The sequence below is a fragment of the Lolium rigidum genome, chromosome 6, assembly GCF_022539505.1.
Source record: "Lolium rigidum isolate FL_2022 chromosome 6, APGP_CSIRO_Lrig_0.1, whole genome shotgun sequence".
NCBI lineage: Eukaryota > Viridiplantae > Streptophyta > Magnoliopsida > Poales > Poaceae > Lolium > Lolium rigidum.
Window position 1 is genome coordinate 180,193,412 of NC_061513.1, and position 18,133 is coordinate 180,211,544.

The window sequence follows — 18,133 nt, forward strand, 5'->3', positions numbered from 1 at the left end:
ACAACCATAGGATCTGATGTTGGCTCCACCACCAGACTTGATGCATTCTCCAGAAGCAGCGGGGAGCCCATCGCATCAGCGTCCTCCAAGGGCCCATGCCGATCGACCTGGGCTTGGCACGGGCGGAATGCATCAAGGCCCAATGCCGGCCCAGGGACGAGCGCACGGCATGGGAGATGGGAGGACCACGACCACCACGATGCCCACCCTGATCTCCCCTGCGCGCTCGGCCAGCGCAGACTCCGTGTTAGCTTCCACTTCCACGCGCGTCGCGACAGCACCCCCATCTTCCACGCTTTCCGTCGTCATCGCAGCCTGGCCGCCATTGTTGACCAGCTGCAACGGCTGCAAAGCTGGGAGCTCTGCGCCGGTAGCCGTTGGCGAGGGCAGGTTGTCGGCGCTAGAGTCCTAGAGACAGCAGCCAACCTCCGGAGCCTCCTTTCACTGACCTGGCGTCCACCTCTCCTTCCCTTCCTCTTTCCGTTTTGTCTTGGCACGTCCATGGTGGGGGCACCAACGGTCCACAACAGTATTATCAGATGACCAACACAAAACAACCGATCAAACATTGGATAAAAAGATTATAGGAAGAAAATGCAGAGAAGAAATATTGGAAGAACGTAACCACCTGTAGCCGCCGACCATTTCAAAGAACGCCCGCCGACGAATTAACCCAACCACATTGGCAACCCATGCAGCTGAGAGAACCATCGCTTCCGTCTCATTTACATTGCTAACATGCCCAACTGAACAAACCGTAGCTTCAGCATTCTTGAGAACACCATTATTAGAAGAAACATTGGTAATGACAGCCATGGAACTGCACTGGCAGACCACTTGGTAAGGTAGATGCTACGGTTTCCTTAATCTTACTGCATGTATGATTCTCTGCATAACTACATGATGATTTTAGAGGATGAGCATCGCCTTTAGTGATATGATTGACACTTTCACTGAACTTAGCACAGAAAAAAATCGGTGACCCTAGAGGATCTCCTCAGTCTGCGCAGTCCCGGCGCCCTCCACCTTGTGGGGCGTGTCTCCGAGAAGCCTCCCCGCCTCCGGAGCAGCCAAGGTTGGCTCATCCTCTTTCTCTTTTTCGGATTGCAATTCTTGACTCCACTAACGACTTCACCCAATCTTTTCTGTTCGCAGAAGCTTCCCCTCCATGGACGCTTCCTGCCGCCCCACGGAGGCGTCGACGGATGGTTTCGGCGATTCGGACCCTCCAAATTTGGGACTGGTACGTGCCTTGCTCGATGACGCCCGAGTATAATTACTGCTTAAACGAATCTACGGGCCGCAGCTCGTCACGTGCTTTGCCTAGGGTTCCAAACTCGTGCCCAACTTTATTCTGATGCAGCATGAATTGGATTTCAAGCATCCATAGCTGTGCTAGGTTTTGATCCGATGTGTAGCTACAAGCTTCTAGTGTCACACGAAAAGATCATCATTAATCTGAAATTGGAATTTTGAACCCAATTTTTCGTGGCATGACAGGATGGAGCAAATAAAGAAACTTTAAGCCATTCATAACATTGCAATTGGAACTTTAAACATGCTAATTTGAGCAACATTGCACGAATACATGATGTAACGAAGAGGTTGTACTTCTGAGAAAATTATTACTCTTAGATCTTCAGCATGCTGGATTTGTCTTGAAAGAAATAAAGCGGATTTGTTTGATTTATCTTTCCTAGGCTCTAATTTGCTACCTTTGGACCTTTGTAATTTGACATGGGATCTATGGATCCTTGTGTGCACTTTTTCAGGGTAGTGTAGCATCCTGTTCTCACAAGCATGATTACAAAAGTAAACTGTGTTCTGAAAATTCATCAATTTGAAGCACACTTCCAATTATGTCCACAAGTCATTATCAATATGCTTCCTTCAAAACTTGTCGTCTTTTTCTTCTATCATCAAATAATGCATTAGTGATGTCTCATCAATGTGAAATAGGTAAGAACAGAAGAGGAAGAATACGTGGAATCCTTTGTAAGGGTTTCACTTCTGCTGGCCAGTGAGGATTTGCGCAAGGTTCAGGATCATGGGTCTAAGATGCTTAAGGTCCTTCTTAATGCGTTGCTTCATCATAGTGCTTCATGTACTTACTCTGAGATGGTTGAGACTCCTAATTGTTTTGTTTATTTGCATTGGTTATCTGTTTTAAATTTGCAGCATCTCCTGAAACACAGGAGTGAAAAAATTAGCAGTACTGATCTTCTAAAGCTGAAGTTACAGCTGGTTAAACTCCATACTGATTCAGTTGTGGACAGCGCAGAAGCCATTTCAGAGGAAACAGTGCCCAAAATAGAAAAAGCAAAACATAAGCATAATACCAGTCTACTTGTATTAGCTGCGAGGAATAATTTGAGAAGTCAGGAAACAGGTGAAGCAGATGGAGTCTCTGCTAGCTCCACCCCAGGATCATTTTGTCAATCAATTTCTTCAGATTCAGGAAAGAGGCCTCTTGTCTCTGGAGATGAAAGAGTGGACTTATCTCTTGCACTTGACCCTAGCTTTCACTCTGGTGAAACAGTATCTCCCTCAATGCCCTTGAAAAATTTAGGACAACTGATTTGGGTTTCAGAAGATGAAATAATCGACCTAACCATCGACCAAACCCTTCAACAAATAAAGTCATCATGTAGTTTCCGACAAGATGCCCACCTCCACTCCCTTCCTTTCCCTGTAGATCACCCTATTCCTATCTCTTCGGGCACACTGCCAGACTACAGCGACACGCCAAAGAGGCTGGTTCTTAGTCTAGAATCTGACGGGAGAAGCAATGGCAGCAATGGTTTTGCCAGTACTGGAAACAGAAATAGCTGCAGCCCTGGTGAAATAGATGGTAGCATCCAGAGTAAATCAGATGGGAGCAGCCCGGAAAAATCTGATGGGAGTAATGATGGCAGCGGCATCATGTCAGATAAAAAAACCCAGAGCAGTGATTGGAGCGTGAAAGCTATGGTATTATTGTCTTTGCATTAAGTTTTTTGTATGTCCTCTTTTGATATGTCTTGCTTTGTTCAGACATTTAAATGTGTGATAATTGCTTTTACCAAGTGGTGCACGTTTTGTCTTTCAAGATGTGCTCTCACTATCATATACTTTTTTTTTTCTGTTCTTGACAGTACTTTGTTGATGGTACAGGGAGTCGATGAAACAATATCTCTAAATCAGGGAGTGGGCTGCCTTCTCCTTACAGAGCATAATTTATTGTGTGAGGCATTTGTTATTGTAACATCTTGTCCAGGGTATAATTTTCTTCCATTAAATTGAGCTGCCTTGCATCCAACTTTATCTAATACCCACTTCTCCATAAATGAATTACATTTAGAAGCCCACATTCCTTTTTTTTTCTTTTCAAAATGAACTTCTATATGAACACAATTACTTGGTTTGGCAAGAGAGATGTAGGGTAGGCCAGGAGCAGTATATCAAATGCTTTAGATGTGCATAGTTCCCACACATTAACTGTGTCATATGACTGCTGTATAAGCGGGTTTGTGCATATGTACAACATTTGTATGTATATGTACTTGGCCTCATGGGAATACAAGTTGCTGTTCATCGCATTAAATATCAAATTTCGTAGTTGAGACCTAGCACGACTATTGCTAGAAGGATTCTATAAATTTATTTATGAATTTACGATCATGTTATTAGTACAGATTACGGGTTAATTTGTACCTTGCAAACCATGGCAAGTAAAAACTATCACTTATTGAAGAGCAGAGTAGGTACTGTTAAAATACAACTGATTAACTTCTAAATATCTTACAGGATTCAGCGATATGCAATCATGCTTCCATGTCTACTTAATTCTCTCAATAGAATATGGACCCAGAGGGAGTGGAATGATAAATATGTGGATACTGTGTCTGGATTGAGCAATCTATTTTCTGATGGTCAATTTTTAAAGATGTCTTATCATATTGTCAAATTCTGTGAAGAAAAGCTTACGGGGAGCGTAAAAAATGAGTATGGTGCTTGTGATGTTTTCCCCGTAGCCCTTCTGCAATCAATCATTCCTCTATTCTTACGGGTAATTGGCCCTTTAAACTCTCAGTCATCCTCAAACCATTCGTTGGTACAAAACAGGTTTTAGGTTACACATATCTGTGTGTTTACATTCTATTTGTTTCCAGCTGCTCCGTTGTATACATGCACTTTGGAGCGTGGAAATTGGTATTGGCTGGTTGCCTCAAGAAGTTGATATGGCTAAAAGCTTGAGCTGTAATGAGCTTGGATGTTTGCTTGAAATTTCTGATGGACTGTATACCATTGACAGCGATGAATCATTCCGTGAGAATGAGACAAGAGCACAGCTAGAGGGCACTCGGCAGAGAGTGTAAGTACATTCCTTTAGCGGTTCAGATATACCGTTTCTGTTTTTGTACTTTCTTAATCAACTGACACTGGAGTACTTCGAAACTATGAAAGTCAAATATATGCAATGATATTTTTCTCGAGTGGCATGAACTTAAATTCTACATTGATGTTTATTATGATAATCATGTTGTTTACTGCGTATGTTCTTCCCCCAAATAACAGTTTATATCATGCTATAGGTACAATTTTATAGGTCAATGTACAACCGTTGAGGAGGCATTCTCTAAGTTATTGGATAGTCTATCTGTTAGTAATGCCTTCATGGAAGCGCTGGAGTGTATGGAATTCAGGCATTTAGGGAAGCTTATCCATCTTGTAGTTGTTCCTCTGGTCAAGCATTGCCCCAGTGAACTCTGGGAGGAGTGGACAGTCAACTTCTTAGAGCCCATACTATTGCAGTGTGAGCATAGGCTTCATGCTGCTTGGTTTTATCATCTGTATGAAAACCAAGCTGACAGCCTGTTCAACTATGGTAATCTTGTTGGAGAAGATGAACAAATAAAAAGTTTGGGATATATGCTATTGCTAGAGTTTACTCGAAAACTGTCGGGTTTGCTTGAAGCCTTAGCACTTATGGAACAGACTAGTGTACGTCTACATGAAGATGTTAAACCTATCTGCAACAAAGATACCGTTTCTTCACAAGATTTGAACTCTGTGTCACCATCTTCTCTCTTCAGGTACAATATTAGGCAATGTTACCTCTGCAATTCTATGACTATTTATTGAAGTCACAAATAGAATATGAAAAGAGGCATGTTAAAGGTAGTAAATTCTTAACAGGTTTCTTCTGCGTCATGATTGCTTTGGAAAGTTGAGGATGGGCCTCTTTGGATACTTTGTGGATGATGAAGCAGCAAGGAAGGCTCTTCAGTTTTGCCGTTGTCTGATTCGGCTTGCAGTTTCTACAAATGATGGGAGGCTTCGGCTTTTGATTGTAGACGATCTACTTCCGTGTCTAACTCGGCGTCTAGACAATGATCTCCAATGTGCAGTCCAACACGTAATGCGCCCTTTGAGGTCCAGTACAACTGCTAGTGTGGACCAAGAGCTGCTTGTTCTTTGCAAAGACTTATATGTTAATCTGGTAAAGGTAAGTTATTTATGTGGGGGACTCACTAAAATGCATGGGAACTTTCAGCACGGGATACACCCACTCACTAAGATGTACTCCCTCCCTGCCACAATGTAGTGCTTATAATTTTTTTGCATTAGTCAAGCGAGCTAATGTTTGACCATGCTTATTGAGAAAATTATCCATATCTATAATACAAAATATATACCATATGAAAATATACATTATGATGAATCCTCCTCGAAATAGGCTTTCGCCCCGCTATATTAATATAGCAACCGATCGATACAACAAGCACGCTGGGGCCGCAGCACAACCATTATGATGAATCTAATGGTACCAATTTGGTATTCTAGATGTTGATGTTTTATTCTAAATTCAATATATAGAATATATACTTGGTCAAACTTTACCTTGTTTGACTTTTTAAATTCTTATACGCACTACATTTTGGCAAGGAGGGAGTATGATTTATGCACTTCAAATAAATTTAAGATCTGTAATCTACAGAATTCACTATGTACATGCCTTTTGTTGCTGAGATAGAACAAGACGTGCCACAACTTGTTTGTCTCAATTGTCTGCTGGTCCCAAAAAATTTGCTTGTGCTGCTTCAGCCATGAAAATGGGTCTTCTTTGCCATGAAACTGTGGGAACTCGTGCTTAGCATACTTTAGGGTTCTTGAGAAAAGAGCTTACATTGAGGTTGTTGGAAGGGGAGGTGGTGGATAGGACGGTATTTAGTCGTGATAGATAGTATGGTTGATGCCATGCCCAACTACAAGAAAAGCCGCAGATCAGTCTGTGATAAGGTTGATACCATGCCCAACTGTGTTGTAATGGTTTGCTGCTTTGCAGGGAAGGGTAACGGGGGTATGATAGAGAGAAGAGGGATTGGGGCTACGAATTTGTTAATTGATAGCTCGCTCAACCAACTGTGTCTGTGTCTGCTTCATTATATAGAGGATGGCCTTACAAACCTATTTGACAGCTAATTTCATCCAGATTTGGCTGAAAAATGCACCACAAGGATTTTCCTACGTATTCAAACCCAACTTAAACTCCTAATTTGTTGTTGCTACACTTCTGCAGAAATTTGCTTGCCTGCTGGGCTCCATGTTACTACATGGATTCCACACATAACATACTCGCATGTTCATGTATCTGTGGTAGGATTATGATGGAAAAGATAAGGACAGCGACTCTGATGAAAAAAAATTTGAATCCTGGTTGACGAAGGAAAAGGGAAATCTTCGAGTAAAGGCATGTTCTGCTGCGAAGGAACTCCCAGATGGATCTGACTGGAATTGGGAAGTATGTTCATTTTTAGTTCTTTAGATTTTGAGCCTTCGAGGTTCATTACTTGATTTGTGGTTGATAATCATTCTTCATTACAACTTCCTCCTTCATGTCAACCAGTTCGAAGATGAATTTCAGAGATACCTTCCTGCTTATATGGAAATGTTGCAACAAGTGGATTCCATTGATGCATGTGAAGTGGTAATAGTTTGTTGGACCTGTTACTGCTTTGGACAATCATTTTCTTTTGATAGAATAGTACAATAACTATATTATGTTTCTATGGAGAGGTTTCTGCAGTTTTTTATATTTATAAAAAACAGTTTTGCAGGCAGGTGGAAGTTGTGTTTTTGATCATCTGCATTTTTTGTGTGGCAAGGTGGAGAACTTGAATTGGTCCATGTTTATCAAATATATAAATAAATAAATGTGGCATCTGCTGCATTGATTTACACTATGGTAAACTATGTGAGACCAAGATAAAATCTGTAACAAACTGCATAGTGATTATTAATAAATGAGATCCCTCTACCTGGCTTCTGTAAATCTAGAAATCATTTTTCGCTGCTAACACATTAAATCCAACTCGGTCTTCAAAAACAATATCTTTGGACCCGAGCTCCACTTTGGGGTTAGTGGAAGAAACCGGCTCAATGAAGTTCTCGAAATCAGCATGGGAGGAGCGTGGAAGCCATGCAACTGGACCCGCGGGAACGGAAACTAGTTGGCTTCACCTCTTTTCTAAAATTAGTACTTGAACTAGAGAGGCGAAGCATGAGACGGGCAGCCTACCAATTGTCTTATCATCGGCCAAAATCTGGAGAAGAACAAAATAGAATGATTCCGCTTAAGCTACCAACATCTTAGAAATTATTTTTCTTGTATTGCGTAAAACGAGATTGTAGAGAAAAATGTTTTCTTTATAAGACATTAATTTTGTTTAAACATATACAGCATTACATTTTGTGGAGGGTACTTTGAAAGCCTTGTTTCTGATTTTAAGGGACCAATACAATTTCTCTGATTATATACGCTTTGCAGTATGATCATTTGGAAGAAGAAGCTCTCCTTCAGAAATTGGGGACAAATTTCAGATCTAAGTATGGCATCAACAGCCGAGAACACCCTTATATGTTGACCATCTCATCTTTGCGGCAGGTAAGCAGTTTTCTATACTTCTCACTTTGAGGCACATAAATTTTGTTTGACGGATTCTTTTTGTTGTCCTTGTAGCGACAATGTTATTCAATGAGTGGCATTTTATACCAACGGGAAAAAATCAAATGTATTAGCGAATTACTCAAACTCAAGCCTTACATCAAGGTATTAATCTGATGTGCTCCATTGCGCGGTAGTATAGTTGTAGCATCACAGTTCATGTATTGATGAGTTGCAGGTCTTCAATTGTTCTTCTGCTACTATTTCTCGTCTCCAAGAAAAATTTGAGATAAATTTTGAAGATCCTGAGTGTGCTATGTTACCATCCCTTGATGTGAGTATTTTGTTTGTTTGTAGAATTAGTAAATTATTAGTAAAAGCAGTCTATTTGAGGATTTATCTGAACATTTTCTATCTTTATAGCTTCTGGATGATCTATTATCTCTTTGGGAACCTGTATATCATCCTCTGATACGCGAGGTGACTTGTGGAAGTTTCAAAGCCCTGTGCCTTTCTTTGAGAGAAATAACATTCTACCCTTCTTTTGCTGAACTGTTCATCGGCTGCAAGTAATTAACCTTTTGTTGTTGTTTAGAGCCACATGGACATACTATTGCGGAAAGTTGATCAATATATCAAGGCGAATGAAAGAGAACACTGCCAGGTATGTCCTTGCATCAATTTTTTCTGACCTCTTAGTACTTTGGTGTGACTAGGTGTCCTTTTCGTTTTCTCTTTGCAGCAAGTCGTACCAGCGACACTTGATTTTGAGGTGCATTTGCAGCCCTATGCAGACGCTTTTTTTGAGAATAAGCTTAAAGAGAACATGGTATGCAACTGAACACATTAGGTTATTGGGTTGCTTCAAAATTTCAGCTCCATTGTCAACAACTTCTTTCATTTCTTGTAGTGTTGCATACAATGTATTTGTCTCATGCAGGGGTAGGGCTATGCAGAATAGCCCTAACCCAAGGCGTAACAGTGCCTCTGCTGGCAGTTGCACCTCACAGGGCATGGATTGGAATGTAGATTGATAATTTCTTGCTTGCTTAAATCAAAGCATGTAGACTTATGTAGGAGAGGCTTCCTCCTAACACAAGTAGCCAGCCTTCCTGAGTCGCAGATCCTTCCCAGCCCGGAATACGCTCGTTCTATAATTCCACATATTCATAACAATAAATACTAATTCGTAGTGGTAGGTACTTTAGGCAACAAAACCAGGTATTCACAACATTTAGTTCCTTATCTTCTGTCATGGCGATACATGTAAACTATGTCATGTGTGTCTTCCATCTTCTGATTCTTGAATCAATTGAGCACAACAATTACAGAAATTGAACAAAATGCAATGATTCATAAAAACCAACACGACAACTCAGATTAACTGGTATGTCTACTGGGTGGAGCATGAAAAAAACACATCAGGAAAATCTTATATCAACTAGAATTGAGGGCACACTTGATAATTATGAGGTCAATTAGAACTGCAACACCATAACTTACTCTGGACAAGATCAGCGATAGTTCAGTTCATGCGCTTCAGCTGAAATTCTTTGCAAGGCAGTGCTAAGTTCTAACATCACTAATACATTGCGGTACAAGCTGGTCGCCATCGTCCGGGTTGCTCATGTGCCGCTTAGCATGTCAGCGTGACTCAGCACCTGGGTAACGTCAGCGTGTGCATAACCTTGCACGCCGCGATGCTGCGTTTGCATCGGTGCTCGCAGGGGGTGCTGGACCACACACTAGATCTGGAGAATCTCTGGCTAGCCCATGATGTGTTGTTTGCCGAAATAGGAGCTGCTGAGGTGGCAGCCATGACACGTGGAGTCAATCACTCCGACGGCTAGAGCAATCAGAATTTCATATATTGTTGTTGGTTTGAACCACCCAACAAAAATATCACAACCAGTCACATTTAGTGGACCAACATATCCTGTACCAAACGTGGGTCACCAACACACGTCATATTATGAAACAGCTGGAAGCCCGCTGTCAACATGTGCGGCCTCTATGTATGGACCTCAATGCATATCTCTTTATAGATTTTGTATACCCACAAAATGACCTCATTACTGCATCATGACACCCTTCTGCGCCGCCCACATTATGGTACCAGGCGAGCCCGATAGCATCAAATCGGGATCCGTCTTATCTCCTTCCTAGCTTGTCATTCGTGGTCTTAAACCTTTAACTGCATGCTGAAGCCGTGATTTCTATTTCCTTTATGATACCGGCCTTCACAAAATGTCAAGTTGATAACTTGTCTATTGCATGTCTATACTTGCTAAGGAACCCCTGTTGAATCTTATTACGAAAGTGACATCTTATGCTGATATACCTTTTGAAGTAATCAATTGATCATTTTTAATCAAGTTCTTCTGTGAAAAGAAACTCATACTCTTGATTTTCCCCTTGATTCCACAGTTCACAATATATACTCTGCCAAGTCACTCGCTCGATTCTGTAAAGTTCACTCCATTGTTACAAGAATAACGTTGTTCAATAAGTATCACGTTTCATGCCTTATTTTGTGGATTTGGTATCTTCATATTGCATGTAGATTTTATACGTGGCCTAGTCTGGAATAGCACACTTTTAAAACTCATTGAAATCCTGGAACTAGGTTGACAACAGGGAAAAAAGTCAGGCAATGGAAACTAAAACAATTTAGTATGGTAACTCGGATTAATTGAAAATGTGGATCAAAGTCCTTGGGTATTTGTTACCGACTACCAGTGGTTTCCAATAACCACATGCACTGCAATTGTAAATTAAAATCGGAATCGTGAAAGTTCAAAACTTGACTTTTCTCTGAATATTCATGTATTGGTCCTTTATTCCTTACTTTGATCAGCTTAAAGTTTGTAATGAAATTTTCTTTTCCAGTATTTTAGAGCAATAGATCAAATACACCTGCATAATGAGTTTGATAGACAGTTGGCTTCCGGTGGGCTAGATCATCTTGTGGATGAATGTATTTCTTCTAAGGTAATTATTTGCATCCATAAAGTAGCACAAAGAACTTCTATACATTATATGTAACTTTGTTGTGACTTGCAGGATGACTTTGTAAAGAATCTTCTTGTCAAAGATGAAGTGGCGAAGATGAAGTTTCAAGATTTGGATCATGATCTCATAAAGTTGTCTCTCGAGGTGTTAATTGTTCATGTACTATTCATAACTTTGTTACTTCTCTAATGAGTATTCCTAAACAAGTTTCTTCCCTTCATAGTGGATATCTGAGCTTGTGGAAATCCGTCATCAAGTTCGCACTTATTCTCGTTCTTTACGGATCCTCTTTAAGGATAAGTCGGTATGAACACATCTCAATGCAATATCCTATCTTTCCTTCTTTTTAATGCACTAGTTTTTTGGACTTAATTTATAAATGCTCAGCTTTGACAATAGATGAAGGTGACTAAGGGTGCTGTATTTTGATCTTTTCTCATGGTTCTGGTCAAAGATTTACTAGCCCACCGAGGCTTGTGTTTGGCAAAACTAGTCTTTTATTTCGCACCAAACAAATACCTATGCTTAGCAAGGCTATATAACTAAATTTTCTTGGGATCCAAACGCATCAAAGTGGATTCTTTTACAATACTTAATTTGTTTAGTACAATCTTGTACTTCAAATTGCAAAGTTTTGTGGGGAAATATCTAATATAAATATTCTGTTATTGTCATTTCTAATTCCATAGCAGTATCAAAGTATGGTAGGAAAAGAGTAACTCAAAGGTGCATCAGAGCATGGGTTTTCCCAGTTGGAAAAAACTAGGTTTCAGATGTAAAAAAATAAAAATAAAAAGAAACATGTAAATTCTCTAGTGCCCTTATGTACTTGTATATATTTTTTGCGCTCTGTTGAAATATCACTTCAGAAGGTAATTATTTTATAGCGCTAAATTTGTTTCTTAACTGTTCAAGCAAAACAGATCTTTACTCCAAGAATCAAGAAATGTACATGCATGTACATAATTCAAACATTTGCATGTATATTTATTCAGGACTTTATTTCTCTTATTTTACTGTGCACCACGTTAGCATATGATATCAGTAGCCGTTTCGCTGCTCCCATGGTGACAGACTATGTGAATAGGTACATCCATTTTCATTTACTTACAGAAGAATTGGTGAACTGGATTCAGAAGAAGTTACGAGTATTTCTAGCTGAGCCCAGTAAATAGAATTTCTTCTATATCCCCTGGTTTAGCACCAGCTTCTTGGTTTGATATTCTCTCTCTACAACTTTTGGATGAGAAGACTAGACATTTCACCGAATAGAGATGCTGCACCTATGAAACATATCAAATGACATTTATTTCTTATGGCATTCTCATAACTGGCTTCTTAAATCATGTCAAAACAAAGGTGGTCCTTGTTCCTTTCATTCAAACGACTGGTATATGTCTAAAATGTGGCTATCCCTATCCAACCTGTGATAACCACTAAACTAAACAAACCCTATGTATCCAATTATTTTTTCTTTATTAGTTTTAGTCCTTTCGATATGTGTTGGAAATGTACCGGGCATGTATTGGCAACATTTATGTATCACATATGTATATCCAATATATGGAGACGCTAGGTTTTGCAAGTATTGGTGTTGCCTGAATAGAGCTTTCTTTTACAGTTTAAGTCTTCTTAGGATACTGTAATATTGGGACTAAACTAGTGGAGATATAAACTTTTTGACTGAAAATGTTGCGACCTTTTGAGATATAAAATTCATTTTTGTCCATGAATGAGGAATAGGGAAATTGTTTGTTGATTCTAGGTAGAGAGCCTGAGAGGACGGCGTGTATGTTATATTGATCCGCTCATAGTCGTTTGATAGGTAACTTTGATCAACCTGGGTCTGTTGGATCTGTTATGCAAATCTTGAAACATTGGTAGGTTCATGATCTTAAAAACTGGTACTATAATCCCACTGGATGTTTTGGATCTGCTTGGCGAATTTCTACTTGCCTTCTCTTTTATTCCTTCTCCCTCAGCTGGTACTTTTCAAGTTCTGCAGTTCATAGTATTCCATTGTTAACTTATAATAAGGTGTATTTTCTGTTCTTATTGTAAAGAGCATGGTAGAAGGGCGGGCCTGGTGCAGCGGTAGAGCCTCACCGCCTGTGACCGAGAGGTCCCAGGTTCGAGTCGCGGTCTCCTCACATTGCACTTCGTGAGGGTAAGGCTTGCCACTAACACCTTCCCCAGCTCTCAGCACTGGGTACGTCCTTTATTGTAAAGAGCATGGTAGGGGTAAGAGAATTTGACATGTTAATTGTGTTTTTGTTCCTAAAGTGTGCATACGATTTTCTCAAAGGTCACGGATTATTCTCGATTGGTTCCTGAGATCCGGCATTGGTTTATTAAATTCCTAATTCTTCTAATATGCTATCACGTAGGCTTCTCCCACTTATATTGATACCACAATATGAATTGGATCATCATGTTGCTAGGAATCTGTATACTGCATCATACTGACATTTCAGAGCTAGAAGAATCTATGCTTTTCTTAGCTAGACAAATCAGCAATATCTTGGTTACCAAGTACCAACTTTTGTGCATAGCTTAGGTTTTTGTGCAGGATAGAAATTTGTATCATCATACATCCTTAGTGCTGCAGGGTGTACATGTCCGACAGCCTGCACTAATTTCATTTAATATGTTTTTCTCACAATCTACCTGATACAAGTGTGCCAGCTGCCAAGTATAATTATACAGTGTCTCCTCTGCTGTTGATTTTTTTTATTAATCTCCACTAAATTCTAAATGTATAAAAATTCAGCTACAAGGTGATATCGAAGTGTTGATGAATGAACTGGAGTTAGGAGGCTTTTTCGACACTGATAATGATTCTGTCAATTGGGTACTTTCCTATAACTAAGATTTTGTATTCCCATTTGTGTGTTAGCATGCGCTGATTGTTTGTTATATGAGAAGGAGAGCTTTTCAGAACTTGTGAATCAATTTGGTAGCAAAGTTTTTGCTGGACATTCCCTTCCGAGACATTATGTGGTCAGAGGAATCATGGTATAACCTTGTACGACAACTTTACTCCTGTATCTTGGATTAGGGATGCTGAATTCTACTTGCAACTGATGTCAGGATTATGGGTCGGTGTGGAAGGCTAGCTCTGATGTGGATGCTCTCAAAGCGGTAAGATATTTCGTGTTCCACAGTTCAATAATGTAATATATCTTTTGATGAACTGTATAACATATTGTTTACTTCTATTAGGTTGCTCTTAAAGTATGTGACAGGTGGATTGAAAGCTGTGAACAGGTATGGACCAATGCCCGAAATAATGATGGGATGAGTGGTGGAAGGTGGTCTTTTGTATGAAGTGCATTATCTAAAAACATTTGTATGATTATTTGCTTATTTGTCATGTATGTTTCTCCAGTTCTGGATGGACACAAGATACTATGAGCATACCTACTATAACATTGTTAGGCGACCCCTGCAACAGGTTAGTGTCCTTAATCTTCATGAGAACTCTTCATACTACTAGCTACTCCTCTGTAGAGGTTGCAAACACTTGCGCTGCCAAGATCCATGGACTGACTGTGAGGCCAACTGTAAGAATATAGACGATATTAATGCATGGATGTTTTAATTAATTTTCTGGTGTTGCATTGTGTAAGGAGAATGAGCCAAGTAAATTTAGGGTATTAGTTTGGTCGAAATTATCGATGCAATTATATGCTATTCATGAGGCTGTAGCTTATATGTGAACAATTGCCTGAATCACACTGCAGTATTATGTTTTGAAATTAAATTGTATGGTCTGATATTGCATTGCACCTAACTGTTTGTTCGTCTCATATCTGTGCAGGTCTTCCTGAAATAAGAGATTCAGACTAGGAGCATCTCCAATTGCGTCCCCCAAATCGCGCCGGATTGAGCGTTTGGGGGACGTGTTTTGTTCGTGTCGCGTTTGGGGGACGTCGCTCCCCAGCCGCGTCCCCCAAACGCCGCCCCCAAATGAATATTCAAATTGTTGCATTCAAAAGAGATCGTTCCCGCTGAATCGTCGCGATCATAGTACCGGCGATCAAATATAGCATATGAATAAAAATGTTTGCGAGGATTGTTTTCAAATTAAAATACAACAAACAATAAATAAGGCTAGATGCTAGATCAAGGTGCCACGGTATTTCCTTTGATCCTCCACAAATGCTCAACGAGATCAGCTTGAAGTTGATCATGAACATTGCTGTCACGGATCTCGGCGTGCATGGCGAGGAAATCAGCAAAATCTGCAGGCAACTCATAATCAACCTCCGCAAGAGGGCCCTCACACTCATAGGGACCAACATGTGTCCTAGCATGATTCTTGCGGTCATCCTCGATGATCATGTTGTGCATGATCATATAAGCCTGTATCACCTCCCACATTTGGTCGTGAGACCAGCTTAGAGCAGGGTACCGGACAATGGCAAATTGTGCTTGAAGCACACCAAATGCCCGCTCGACATCCTTCCTGCAAGCCTCCTGTCGCGTAGCAAAGTGGGAATTCTTCAGACCTGATGGATTCGAGATTGTTTTGACAAAAGTGGCCCATTTTGGATATATACCATCGGCTAGATAATAGCCTTTGGTATATTCGTGGCCATTGATCTCATAGTTGCATGGTGGAGCATGCCCTTCCACTAGTCTGCTGAACACCGGAGACTGCTGCAACACGTTGATGTCATTGTGTGATCCCGCCATGCCAAAAAAAGAATGTCAAATCCACATGTCATAATCTGCCACAGCTTCAAGCACCACACTACAATATCCATGACGCCCTTTGTATATACCTTGCCAAGCAAACGGGCAGTTCTTCCATATCCAGTGCATGCAATCGATACTTCCAAGCAAAGCAGTGGCGCTCTTGGCGGGATTGAAGCTAGCCGAGCAGTTTGGTGCCCAATCTTTGTTGGTGGAATCTGACTCAATGGAAGTGGTGAATGCTGTTCATAGTCCATCAGAGTTTAGAGGAACTAGTGCGGTGGTGATCGACGATTGCCGGCATCTCCTTACGATGCTAGGCATGGCAACATTAAAACATTGTTCGAGAGAAGCGAATGGTGCCGCTCATGCGCTTGCTCGCCACGGATCTTCTGATAGTATCAGGCGTTTTTGGTTTGATGAACCTCCTGTTTTTATTATTCCTATTCTTGTAGAAGACCGTGTGATTATTGATTAATAAAGTTGCCTGAAGTTCAAAAAAAAAAAATCGATACTTCCAAGCATTCCAGGAAATCCTCTGGCAGCATTTTGTGCCATGATCCTTGTAGTCTCTTCCTTAGTTGGCCCTCTCAAGTAGTATTTGCCAAACTTTCCCACCACAGCTCGGCAAAATGTGTACATGAACTCAATGGCAGTAGACTCACTCATGCGAAGCTAGTCGTCCTCTGTATCGGCAGGTGCTCCGTATGCAAGCATCCTCATGGCGGCGGTGCACTTCTGAATCGACGAGAACCCGACAACGCCTGCAGCGTCGAGCTTGAGCTTGAAGTAGGGGTCGAACTCTCGAACGTCGTGGAGGATATTCATGAACAGCCCCTTGCTCATCCTGTACCGGCGCCGAAAATTGTCGGCATGTGTTGCATCGTCGGCGAAGTAGTCGTTGTGCAGCATGGCATGCCCCTCCATCCTCTGCCGGGGCTTGGAATTCCTTCTCCCCGACCTTGATCCTCCGCGGCACGGCCTCTTCCTCTTCTCCGCCTCGGTGTCAAGCATATCCTGGAGGGACGCGATGATCAACAAATGCTCCTGGAGGTCGTCGTCGAAGGCTTGCTCGTCCTCCAGCAGCAGGGAAACCATCTCATCGTCGATATCCATGTCTAAAAGCAAAATCAATGGTTAAAATTGCGCCGAGGCAGACGATGCAACGAACAGCAGCCAATCGCGCCTACCTGGCAAGTCGTCGAGCACCTTGTGTGCGCGGAGGTAGGGCGGATTCGACGCCGCGTTCTGGGACGCGATGGCCAAGCGGCGGTGGCGGAACGACCGGCGGGAGCGCCAACCGTGGCGACGATACCGTCTCTCAGAAGAGATCGACTCAAACGGCCGGCAAATCCAGCGGCGGCGGAGGGGTGGAAGGCGCGGGAAGGAAAGAGCGACGAGAAAAAAGGCGCGAATCAACGGTTTAAGCAACACGTCGCCGACATGTGGGAGCCCGCCACTCCCCGCCTCGCTTTTCGTTGTCTCCGGCTTGCCCGGAGCGTCCCCTGTGGGACGGGGACGGCCTCGGGGCGCCGGACACCGTATCGGACGCGCCGGACAAAATTGGGCTTTGCGGGACGCGGTTGGAACCGTTTTTTGGTCCGGCGCGCCCCAAATTGCTTTGGGGGACGCTTTGGAGGACGCAACTAGAGATGCTCTAGAAGCTACATTGTTCATGTTGGCTGAACTTTACTGCAATAGGCTCATCAGGATGCTTAGACTAACGTGTAAATCTCACAACATCAAAGATTATAGTTTTTTTCATAAAATTAACACAATACCATCCTGAACTGGAAACACTTTAGCGTATATAACCTTGTTATCCTTGGAGAAAACTAGGGGTGCCAAAACGAAATCTCCCATTTGGCCACCTCACCCCCATTGTCTGAAGGTTCGCTTTGTTGGAGATCTGTTGTGCTTCATGCGTCAAAAACTACAAAAATGACCCTCGGGCAAAAGTATGACACAAAATGAGAGGACAAATGGAGGCCGAGCTACATGTAGCTCTTTATTTTCAAAATTTTGAAAATTATATTTTTAAGTTTTAACTTTTTTTGAATTTTTTTTGATGTAGCCAATGATGGAATCTACAAACATGTAAAATCTTAATGTGAAATTCTTAGTACTTTAGGCCACACAAAAATGAGAAATGTGTGGATCTGAGAATAGTGAATAGTGCGCATTTTAAAACTATAAAACCTGTCAGATTTTGTCATTTTTGGGTAGTCTACAATACAAAGAATTTCACATTCAAATTTTACACGTTTTATATTTCATCATTGTCTACATCGATATTTTTTCAGATTTTTTAAAAACTCAAAACTATGATTTCCGAATTTTTAAAAATAAAGGGCTAGCTACTACCTCTGCCGCAGGGCCTAAGGGTCGGTTAGGTGGGGCCTAAGGCTTGGTTAGGTAGCGCCATGCCGAGGGGTGCTACGCTGTTAGGGCATCTCCAGTGACTTGGCATATTTCGGTCACTACACGGAGCAATGC

At 41.4% G+C, this 18,133-nt stretch overlaps 1 protein-coding gene across 1 annotated transcript; it reads left to right on the top strand.

Annotated features, from left to right (window-relative positions):
- The first annotated feature begins 730 nt into the window (after nt 1-730).
- Nucleotides 731-17,441, top strand: LOC124663604. The gene is made up of 28 exons (XM_047201286.1): nt 731-845; nt 969-1,075; nt 1,156-1,243; nt 1,960-2,067; nt 2,179-2,970; nt 3,154-3,257; nt 3,787-4,048; nt 4,152-4,354; nt 4,575-5,075; nt 5,179-5,488; nt 6,644-6,784; nt 6,890-6,970; nt 7,811-7,927; nt 8,003-8,092; nt 8,166-8,261; nt 8,351-8,407; nt 8,523-8,591; nt 8,670-8,756; nt 10,817-10,918; nt 10,991-11,083; nt 11,163-11,243; nt 13,710-13,790; nt 13,865-13,954; nt 14,030-14,080; nt 14,162-14,206; nt 14,328-14,393; nt 14,760-14,788; nt 17,299-17,441. The coding sequence occupies exons 3-27, from the start codon at nt 1,169-1,171 to the stop codon at nt 14,772-14,774; spliced, it is 3,717 nt and encodes a 1,238-aa protein (XP_047057242.1). The 5' UTR covers nt 731-845; nt 969-1,075; nt 1,156-1,168; the 3' UTR covers nt 14,775-14,788; nt 17,299-17,441.
- Nucleotides 17,442-18,133: the final 692 nt, after the last annotated feature.